The sequence below is a fragment of the Monopterus albus genome, unplaced genomic scaffold (assembly GCF_001952655.1).
Source record: "Monopterus albus unplaced genomic scaffold, M_albus_1.0 scaffold37.1, whole genome shotgun sequence".
Lineage (NCBI taxonomy): Eukaryota > Metazoa > Chordata > Actinopteri > Synbranchiformes > Synbranchidae > Monopterus > Monopterus albus.
This window is the reverse complement of record NW_018127917.1, coordinates 427,327-438,734: the sequence shown is the minus strand read 5'-3', so window position 1 is coordinate 438,734 and position 11,408 is coordinate 427,327. Positions and strand designations below refer to the sequence as shown.

The window sequence follows — 11,408 nt, the reverse complement described above, 5'->3', positions numbered from 1 at the left end:
GACAAAGCCTATATGTTAGTTTGGCAACACTGAGTCCAAACATAAGATTTAATGTTGACAAATCACTTTACCAGTATTTGAAATGTGGACACCACATCCCTCCAGTAACTCACAACTTTCAGCTGTGAATCAGAAATGCTGTAAACATTTATCAGAAAAGAGTGTGGTCAGTTTATAAAGCTGCTAAAGTGGCATTGTTCAGGTTGATATGTGGTTCATCCTGTGGTATCTCCTCTTCAGCAGGCTCCCTGAGCACTGCTTTTCTTAAATGATCATCCATTGTTTATCAGCTGATGAAGATCAGCATCATATCAGCCATCTCATGTGTCACCTGCACTCCATTCATGTTAGAGGGTTTTCCCACCCTTGCTAGTACATAACAAGTGGCATTCAAGCACAGCCAAATGAAGCACAGCCCAGAAACATTGTTGCAAAGCTGTGGTTTGCTCAGAATTTGTAAGAGTCAAGTTATTTTTTCCCTTTTATGGCAAAATAGGCATTTTATAAACAAGTCCTTTCTTATGTCACATTTCATAATTGTGCCACCTACTTACAGTCTTAGACAAGCAGTAAAATCATCTGTGTGCAGTCTATTTCTTTATAACAAACTCCTGATGACCCAGCTCCAGCTACTGTACCCACCTTTCCTACTTTGTACGACAACATTTCCACAAAACACTGGAACTGTAATAAAAACTGCTTTGGGTGTATTCTGAGTTAAAACAGACAGACAGTTAAATAGACAAAGGTTTTCAGTTTTTGGATATGGGTCTTTATTGGCCTCCAAGGAACATGTTTAAACAATGACAATAGCAAAAATAAAAACAACTTAACTAAAAACCTTAGGCTTCTGTCCACTAGCTACTCCTCTACCTGTAGCACATTTGAATACAGCTCAAGTGTACCTCCCAGTGTGACGGCATAATAACTGAACACAAATTGAAAAATGCCTTTTAGTGGTTGGATTTTGTTTTTCTTCAGCACAGTCAGATGTAACCATTGTCCCATTTTCTTTTTACCTATATGCCTGCTGGCTGAACTGCTGCTGTGCCTTGGCTTCATCTGTGAGGAATTGTTTAGAAAAATGCTTCTTCTATTTCCACCATTAGGTGCTTGCTACAACATAAGATACTGTACATGCACTGATTTGAGAACAATTTGGTTGAGAGATGTGTGTTTCAGTATGCAGAACTAATGTGGTTGTACAATAGTATATTCACTTCACTGGAGTGTTTTTCCCAGACGGGGTATGAGAAGGGATACCTACATTAGCTAGTAATGGAAAACTACCCTCTGAAAACAAGTCCTCCTTGTTTTCTCTTGGAAAAATACGGCAGCACCATATACTGTATGCAGAAAGTGACACTTTCAGTTCAAAGGCACCAGGTCTATCTCAAAACCTCAGTCTTACGTTCATATGACACAGTTTGCCTTACTAACATAAGATTTGATGAAAATAAAATGCCATAAGATATGAACCATCCATGTCCATGTACTGTATATCAGCCAAACTGCCTCTGAGAGAACCATGGAACTAGTTTGTGCACCTCTGTGTGAAAAAAATATCTGATCTAATTATTTGAATTAACACTAAATTCTGATCTCAAGTGGCAATCAACTGCTATCATGGCATTTCTGACAACTGCAAAGATGCCAAAGAAGCCAAACCTTTATGCTTTTTAAACAACTCCTCTTAAGAAATGTGCCAAACTTCAGCAGTAAGAATGCAGTAATCTGCAGTAAACATACAGTAGATAGATCTTTTTCTGAAATGCCCCAAAAAGAATCTCTCAAAAATTGCCTTTTTTCAGTTGACATACATACAGTTTTAATGATATAACATGTAGGATTTGTGTCACAGGTTGTATGTATGATTTATTTCACAGTTCTAGCATGTTAAGAGTCAAAATGTTTTTCATCTGAGAGCACTGCTACACTTACTCCTTAAGTGGCAATTGAACTTGTACCTGTTCGACTGATCCTTTCAATCACAGCACAGAACATTGATCATCATCAGTCAAACATATCTATTGTTTGGTGGAGGATGTGCATCCCATTTAGTTCTCCCACTTGGAGTCAGCTCAGATCTCCTCAATTTGTATATCCCAGATCTCCTTTCTTTCAGTCCCCTATGTTTCAGACCCCATCATTTGTTGTTGTAATTTCAATATGCATTTTTATTATGTTTCTTTAATTATTGAAAATACAGATGGTTAGTACTGGTATCAAACCTGGCATTCCTTTGGTTTCCCTTGTACTAACCTCATAACATTTGATTTGGTTTTCCTTTCTGAAAGTGAAATCTCTTACTATCCTCAAGCAATTTTAAGTGTGATGCACAATGGATTGCCTCCATTTTTACATCTCATTAGGTAGGTAGGAGGTAAACTGATTCCTACCCTGTACAAAGACAAGAACTTATTCAATACTTGAAACAAAGACAGGAACATCTTTATAAAAAAGAATCAATAAAAGATCACTTTCACATTGTGGTGGATAGTGTTTTGTACTATATTTGCACTGTAAAATGTACAAAATATTACCATGATGTTAGCTAGTGATCTGCAATCTTATTCACAAGCACTTTGAAGCATGTTTATTTATTTACAACATACAGTGTACTCTGAAACAGTAACACATTTATAAATAAATATTGCATTCTTATCAATCTTAACAGTTCCCCTTTGTTATTGTCGATTCTTCATGACTCTTCACCTGAGCTTAACGAAGGTGAGGCAACCTCTGCCTGTTCTCTTCTCTCTCCTTCCTTTCACTTCTGTTCGTATGTGCTATCATTCACCAGCAGCTCTATTGATTCCAGTCTGCGCCCTTGGCCTTTCTTTCCTTCCTCACCCTCTCAAATGTTAATTTAAATAAATAAATCTCTGGGAGACAAGCAAATCATATATCCTTAAACTCTTAGTAAGTCTTTGAAATCAAAAGCTACAATTAATATGTTTCCAAATTTGAACAAAATGAGGAAAAACATATTAGAAACATTCTATTTATCAAAAAGGCCAAAAAAGGGAAAAATATATAATGTTCAGCAAGAACAAACATGTTTTATGAACCCATATCTATTCATTAGATATTCAAGAGTGTCCTCCATTTCCATATTTAATGTCATTCAATAAATCCTGCTAGCTCCCATAACACTGCAGGTACTCTGATCCGTCTTGTTCCACACAGTTTCTACTTTAAATAATCCTCAGTCAGGCTTTGCAAAGCCCAAGCAGCCTCCTTTTATGTGAGACACCTCAGTCAGCCCCCCTCTGGTTTACACACAGTATTTCACTGTGTACTTTAGTTCACAAATTTCCTACTGCTGTCCAGTCACAGACAAGGAGAGAGGCCAGGGGATGGCAGGATTGGTTCTGAATATGGGGAGAAAAACGTCACTGGCTGGAAGGTTTCAGGAAACTGGAAGTAAGCCTCAAATACGGCTAAGGTGCCTTCCCGTTTGTAATTGTGCAAGGTTAAATGCCTCCGTCTTGGATCCAAGGGAGAAACAGTCTTTTGAAAACTCATTTCCGACTCTCCACACATTCGGTTGTTTGAGGAAAGAGCAAGATTGCTTAAATATGGCAACTCTCACCGGTGACTGTAGAATGTCTGAATCTATAGTTGAGTACTTGGAATATATATATATATATATATAATTGTTTTTTTACATGTTACATTTTACTTATGAGCAATGCCAAAAGGAAATGGGTATGAAAGAAGAACAAGAACAAATGTATTATTGATGTACATCTGTTCTTTAGAGAAATCAGTGATTTATTATGTAACCATTCAGTAGACTTGGCAGATAAATAGCAGGTTTATAAATTAAAGTTAGAGCTCCCAATAATCAATCAATAGCCACAGCCATTGTTGGAAATAGACCATTAGATAAAAAAAGACTTCTGAAGTCAGGACAGGACTTGCCATCCTTGTTTAAATGAATAGTGGCTTAATAATGTTTATCCAATAAAATACCCTGAATTTACTGTATAGTACAATGGTTTACTGGTATCCTGAAAATAAACATTCATAACCAATAGTGACTTTATTATTGATTTTTATGGTAAGAATTTCACAGTAAATAATAATGTTATTTATTGATTGCTACCATTGATTTCAGTGTGAGCTAGTGATGACAGTATGCTTTCCATAGCCTACAGGGAGCTGAATGTAAGCATCCCTTACACTGTTTGTTCAATAATCTTCACCACACTTCATGTTCCCTTTGCTGTTCTCATTTATTCCTCCTATTCTCCCTCCCTTCATCCATTGCAAAGGCATTACAGGTGATTTGACCTCATTGTCCATCCTCCCCCTGCTGCACTCATCCTCTCTCCCATCAGTCACAGATTGTCTTGTAGCCTCTCCATGTAGGTTCTGATTTCAGACTGACCCAGGTCCATATCCTGGCACACCCACTTGATGTCATCCTCACTCCCATTGCTCACCAGGACTGAGGAGTTGGTGTACGGGCCACCCCCACCCGAATTATCATTGGGTAGAACAGTGGCAAAAGATGTGAACTTGACACGTTTGCGTTTGGCAGCTGCTGCTGATGATGCCGACATGGCTCGGGGGGAATTATTCAGATGCTCTGCTTGGCCAGTAGCATCTTTGCCACCAGCAGTGATTGCTGAAAGGCACTGATGTGGTTCTGGGACAGATCTGGGCAAGGTTTGTCCATGGGTGATGCCCCGGTGTCCACCTGTGCTACCACTCCTGCTAATTGTGCCCATGCCTGTGCCCACACCCATCACCAAGGTGTTACCAGCCCCATTGAGCAGGTACTTATTCTCCTCATATCCTCCATCATTCCGGTCAATAATGGTGGTGCACTCATCCGGCAGCCCACCATGACACTGGTCTGAGTGATCAGCCAAAAGGTCAGCCTCGTTGCCAAGCCACACCCAGTCATGGGCATGGTTCATGTTGCCTCCTGCCTCCAGCACAGGGACCTGCTTGTGGCGGTATCTGCAGATGAAAGAAATGTATCTGATTACGTTGGAAGTGCAATGTCGGGCTGTGCTGCTTTTGCAGTGGTGAAAGTGGGCACTCCTTTAGTAGACAGTAGGAAGGCACTGCACATAATTTATGACATGATGCCAGATGCATGAGTTAAAGCTCTGATTGTATTGTCCCAGCAAAATATTTTTAAAAGAGAGAGCAGTGCTTAGACTACACAACATGGCCAAATAAGTTAGGAGTAACTAAATGCTCTGTAAAAATCTTGTTTTTGCTAACTTCCAGTGGATTAACTATTCACCCGGTTGTGGGGATGTAGAAGTGTACACCAGGGTGTGTCAGTAGATGGCGGCATCACTGTGGGGTGTGGTTACACTTGCAACAGAGCATCTGACCACATCCAGACCCACTGATCAGTGATGCTGGGTGTAGTCAGAAGTGAAACAAACTTTGAAACCAGAGGGCTGTGGAACACTGCTTCTCAATGTGGTCATTAGTTACTCTTTAAAAAGGCATCACTATTCTTTCTCATAAACATTTAAAGAAGAAGATATTCACAAAGTAAACATGAAAGTGCACAAAACTGTCATGATCTGAAGATAGCTACAGTATAAGAACTAAAGTTACGGTGTATGTTAGTTTTGATTTGGACCTGCTGCATGAAACAAATAAAAGTTATGCAAACATTTCTGGATAAATGATCATATCGGACACCACAGTGGACAAACCAGATTTAGCTAAAACACAATGTCTTTCAGTGTCAGTTGTCACATGAGGAACCACATAGAGGTTTCAGAACCATGGCAATGGTGGATGGGAACCCCTTTATTTAATCTAATAACACAATGTCATCATTCATTAATGAACATCCAAATGAGTCCACGATTTCTCAGTGTTTTACCTGAAAGCAAAACTGACGCAGTTGATGAGGAAGACCAATATTGCCAGACAGAATACACCAAGAAGGGCATACATCCCAATCTCCAGGTCCGACAGGCCTCTGGTGGTCTGAGTCAGCTCGCTCTCTCCAGCTCCTGGCACCTCCACCTGTGCTGGGTAGCTGCTGTAGTCCCCTGCTTGGCTTGGACCACTGCCTCGGCTGCTGCTGCTGCCTCCCCTGGCAGGTTTACCACCTGAACCATGATGGGTTACTGTGCTCTTGGTTGTTGTGCTAACCTGGTAAAATGAAAATGAACAAAATCACTGGGTAATTTTTTTTTATATAAAGTAAATGTGCATTCAACCTTAGGAAAATTTGAGGTACTGACTTGTATTAGAGAAAAAGGTAAATTGCTCCACTTGTACTGTTCTAGTTACTTTAGAGATTACATTTTTACCTCCATTTGATACTCTCAGTGCTCATGTCATTTTATTTCACTGTACTATACAAGAATACAATGCTTTAAGATCTCACTAAATGAAATTATCCCTACAACAGCCCTGCCCATTTCTCAGCTGTCCATTATTTCCTCACACCTTCCTCATGGCTCCTTCCTCTCGATCCACAGCTGCGCCATTGGACTTCCACTCTCCTCCATCCTTTGTTCGTTGCTCATTGGTGCTATTGTCCATCCCCCCTCCATTCTCCTGTCCACCTCTTCCCATCACACCTCTTTCTTCACTCTTTGCTCCAAACTTCACAATTACATTACCAACTCCAGATGCCAGTACGCTCTGCCGTTTGGATTTCTGGCAGGTCTCAGAGATGACCATCTCTACACGAACCAGTGGGCCCTGTCCATCTCCCTCTGCTACTACAATTGGCCAGTGCTGTTCCTAATTGATGAAGACAGTGTGAAGATAAACAAAACAGAGGCCTTTAGTTAAGTTTTGCATCATCTGCAATATTCATTTGAACCGTCTGTAAAACTTTCATTGTAAGATTTTTCCACAGCTTTAACTTCAAACCTTTGATCAGGTAAAGGAAGCTGCCGCTACCTGATTAGTTATAGAGATGACACGCTCATCCACTGAGACAGCTGAGAGGAGGAAGTCCTTGGGATCATAGATATCAAGTGGGGTCACTGAACCATCACTATACTGGATCCACGCACTGATTACAGCTTCCTGAAAAAAAAATTATTACAAATCTAGCTTCCATATGAATCTGGCAAGCAAAGTAAAGTGTGTTGACAGCAGTTTAGGCACATGTTGGACCACCAATAGCATTTTATAAAAACAGTTTGTGTATAGGCAATCAACCTAAGCTGCATGTCTTTGGACTGTGGGAGGAAACCAGTGTAGACAGAAAGAACCCATGCAGGTACAGGGAGAACATGTAAACTCTGCACAGAAAGGCACTGGGTCGGCCAAGCCTCGAACTCGGAACCTTATCGCTGTGAGGCACCAACGCTAACCACTGCATCACCCTGCCGCCCATATTTACTATTTCCCATCCTGATTTATTCCAGTGATCAGGTATTTAAAGCTGCTAAACTGATATTGTTTAATAAAGAAAAGGGGTCACACAACTATATCTGAAATGTAAAAGGTGTTGTTTATGATGACAGCTCCACAGAGGATTATCACTGTCTATTTTGATTCAGTCTCACAAATCTCATCAGGATTGTGTGCAGATGTAGGCAGCTGTTTTTAGTGAAGAAACTCTGGTAATCCACTCTACATTGCCTGCTCAACATGAAACAATAAAGTTAGCAACAAAGTGAGGATGGTGAAAGGATTCGCTGACTTCATTCAGTGTGTCTGTAAAACTTCATAAAGTGATTGTGTTTACAGCGTATTCTGCAAGCAGCTGAAAAATAAATGTTTGCGGGTTTAAGATAATGGCACTGCATCTATAAGGAAATAAAATACACTAAATAAAATTTAAGTAGGTGAATTAATTAGGTGAAAGGTCAGATCTCTCCTTGTTAGATTTTAAGAGCTCTGTCTTGATGCCTTTAAGGCCCTTTTTTTGCAACCTGCTTTGTTGAGAGTCTATGAGGTGTTCATCGGTGTTGGGCTTGTTAGGCCAACAGTGCAATATGTTTTTTTTTTTTAATAAATGAATCAGCTTTTTGCCTCTCAAGCACAATGGAGATAAACAGTGCATTATTGCTCTTGGAACAAGATAGACAGACAGACAACTACATTCTCATCCATCCTCTCACACACGTAAACATAGATAATTGAAACCTAAACACCTCATTGTGTGCAGACACACATTTCCTTTATCTGACTCTCGTTTCTTTCTCCAGTCTCCGTCTCTTCCAATACAATAAAGAAAAACCTTTAGAAGAGGAATGTGTTTTGTCAACACTCATCTTCCAGTAGCGTCTATTCTATAAGAAAAAACTAAATTTCAACAACAAATGCATTTTCTTCTCTTCTGTTCCCTTATTTTTACCCCATTTTTTCCTTTTTGCTTTTTTTCACCTTATATTCTTCACCTCCTTATTTTTCCTCTCCAAAGTTGAGTCATATTTCTAGAGGTAATGGTGAAAGACACAGATAAAAGCAAACAAGTAGGGGGGAAATTAATGTTTGAATAAAACTCAGGATCAGATTTGTATTTTCATCATAATGAGCTGCTTCTTGTCCAATTAGCCCTGGGAAAGAAATTATAAGTTGGGGTGTTTTTTGATAAAAAAAAAAAAGTGGGGGAAGTGAAGCTGAGGAAAAATAGCTTGAGATAGCATGATAAACTAACCCTTGGCAATGTGATTAGAGAATCAGGAATAGCTTGGAACACGGTAGCATAGCTACTGTATATAGTATGCATGTGGGTGTTAGTGATATACTGTGGTTATTGCATGAAGAAGTTAAAGTGGGGAAAAGATATTTTTAAAAATATATTTTAAATGATATATATATAATATAAGTATATTTTAAAATGAATTATGAATAACAAAGTGTCTTTCTTTGGTTCTAGCTAACAGAGTATTTTGTTTGAGATTGTATATTTTATGCCTGTACAACCTGTAGACATTTAGATGGCTGTAACTGGAGCTAAGTAGTGCTATAGCCTTTCCAAACTGCTAATTAGAAAGTGATTATGGGAGAGATAGTAATGATATGATGCTCACAGCACAGAACTGCTGTTTAAGTTTGGGGGTATTACTGCAGCTTAAGATGAAGTCCATCACTTGTGTGTGTGTGTGTGTGTGTGTGTGTGTGCACACATCATACCATCCTAATGGCAATGAGGTTTATGTATATGTAGTATGCACACTCATTTATAATGTCGTTTGTAATGTTCATTTTATTTACTGTATATCAATGAGGCTAGTGCCACCTGAGTGTATGTATGTGCAAGCTACAAATGCAATGAAAGTAATGCATGTATGTGTGTGTGAATGTCTTTGTGGACCTATAGTAATTCCTACCTGTTTAGGTGTGTGTAGCAAGTCTGTAGCTGTAGTCGTTAGCTGGATAGCTTGATTATTTCCAGGATTTGTTGTCATACTGAGGGACAGAGATGCAACCAGCTGGACACCCAGGTCTGTGATGGTGACCTAAACAAACAAGAGATGTTGTAGGGTACTCACAAAAGCATCTAAGGCAAAAGTTGAATTTTTACTCATTTATTCTTATTTTAGTGGCTAGAAAGGACAAGAAAGGGATGGTTGTTATAGGAAATGAGGTTTGGTTAAAATACAGCAAAATAATTTTCTTGTTTAAAAAAAGAAATGAAAGCAAATTACTTCCAGGGTAGGGCAGACTGACTCCTTGTTGAAGTATGATGAAATTTTCATTAAACTCTGGAAGTCAGGCCGTATAGTCCAGTGATAATATTAAATTTAAAGCACCAAATGACATACACTATTTATAACTAGCAAGACACTGAATGTTACTGTGTACTGATCGGTTATACAACAGCCTAGTCTTATAATGTATTACTCAGTTTACAACACATATGAGCAATATGGGCTCAATTTCCACTAATAAATTGTGCTTCATGCTCTGTGAGGCACTTTGGTTGTTATTTCTTGTCATTTTTAGACTTGCATAGCAAGTGATTTGTAAGGTGGGATTTAGAACCTGTTTCCCAAATACATAAAATAAAGCAATATGTTATTTTACCCTGTCATCCAACACAGTCACAGTCTTCTCTGCCAGGATAGAGTCAGACAGTGGGGACAGAACCTGCAATGAAAGATCAAAATTACACTACCTGAAATTCATCTATATTACTGAGCTGCAGAAAATCTTCATATGTAAAAAAGCAATTTCTTCCAAATGTGAATTCCAAAAATGCTTCATTAGAAATGTATACTTCATGGCAGCTTTACATTCCCTGTTCCAACACCTGGCGTGTGGGGTAGGTCTTCCCACGGTAATTGTTTTCCCATTGAGCAGATGCAAGATTCAAGTTAAAAACATCACATTACTGTCAAGCTGGTTGACAGGTGATATAGAATGACAGCCCGTGTCTCAAAATGTTACAAGATGATAACAATGGGAAAAATAACATAATGCAGATCATGCTGTACTGAGTACAGGAAATATGGAAGTACAGGTATAGTGCAGGAAACTTGGACAGTATGGCAGAGAAGTGTATGAAAGAGGATTTTGGTGTCATCTCAATGACTATTGCCTTAAGGTACACTAAGAGAGAAGTGTCTAACACTGACAGTAAGAGCTAGTTATTATTAGTGTACCGGGCCACATAGACTGACAGTATCTATTAAAATTAGGAAATTAACACACACAAAATACACACAGCTTGGGAAGTGAGTTTTGTCTATGCACTAAATGTTATCTACAGCACCATTTCTTATGCACACATGGTATTGTCTGTGTAAAGAAAAGAGCTGGTTTGGAAACACTACTGTGTCATTTCACATCTCTGACACAATGTAACTCACACTTAATAGTGGAAACACATGGCCACTCATCCAGACCCACACCCACACACACTGTACATGTCTGCCTCCCAGCTTTGCTCCAGTGTGTCATCAGCACTGACAACTTAGCATAAACAAGCACAAGGCCAAAACTAAAGAACTAAAAGAGAGTGAATAAAAAAGAAGAGAGAGTGTGTAAGTGACAGATAGCCAATGAGCAAGAAAGAAAGAAATGGAGTAGGTGTCAGCAAGAGAGAGACAATGACAAATAGAGGAAGACAGAAAGTGAGGGAGGGCAGAAAGAAGGAACGCCAAAGAGACTGGGGTACAGATGGAGAAAAGGAGCAGCAGACAGACAGTGATAGAGATTAGGAACCCCATGTTGTAGTGTACAACTCCACCCGGTGACAAAAGGACAAGCAGATCTGATTGGTGTACAAAGAAAAACTCTCAGTGAACGAGTCAGGGCGTCAAACTCAATCGTACCCTCAGTGAAGTAACAAAACGTAATGATTGACAGTCCTGGGATTGCTCTTCAAGATAGACAGAAAATAAGAGGGTGAGAAGGAGATACTTGGGGAGAAAGGAAGGAGAGACATGGAAGAGAGGAAGAGGCAAGACTTGAGCAGACGGAGCTGGGTGTGTGTGTGTGTGGGG

General features: G+C 39.4%; 1 protein-coding gene across 7 annotated transcripts in view; it reads right to left on the bottom strand.

Annotated features, from left to right (window-relative positions):
* Nucleotides 1-777: 777 nt before the first annotated feature.
* Nucleotides 778-11,408, bottom strand: part of LOC109959105 (transmembrane protein 132C) — a 254,299-nt gene continuing 243,668 nt past the window's right edge. For all 7 annotated transcript variants that reach the window (XM_020598220.1, XM_020598219.1, XM_020598222.1 and 4 more), the window contains 6 exons: nucleotides 9,988-10,050; nucleotides 9,291-9,419; nucleotides 6,904-7,032; nucleotides 6,442-6,741; nucleotides 5,867-6,141; nucleotides 778-4,974 (listed from right to left, as the gene is read on the bottom strand). In XM_020598220.1, the coding sequence (XP_020453876.1) occupies nucleotides 4,347-4,974; nucleotides 5,867-6,141; nucleotides 6,442-6,741; nucleotides 6,904-7,032; nucleotides 9,291-9,419; nucleotides 9,988-10,050 (1,524 nt within the window). In that variant the 3' untranslated portion in view covers nucleotides 778-4,346. The remainder of the gene's footprint in view (nucleotides 4,975-5,866; nucleotides 6,142-6,441; nucleotides 6,742-6,903; nucleotides 7,033-9,290; nucleotides 9,420-9,987; nucleotides 10,051-11,408) is intronic.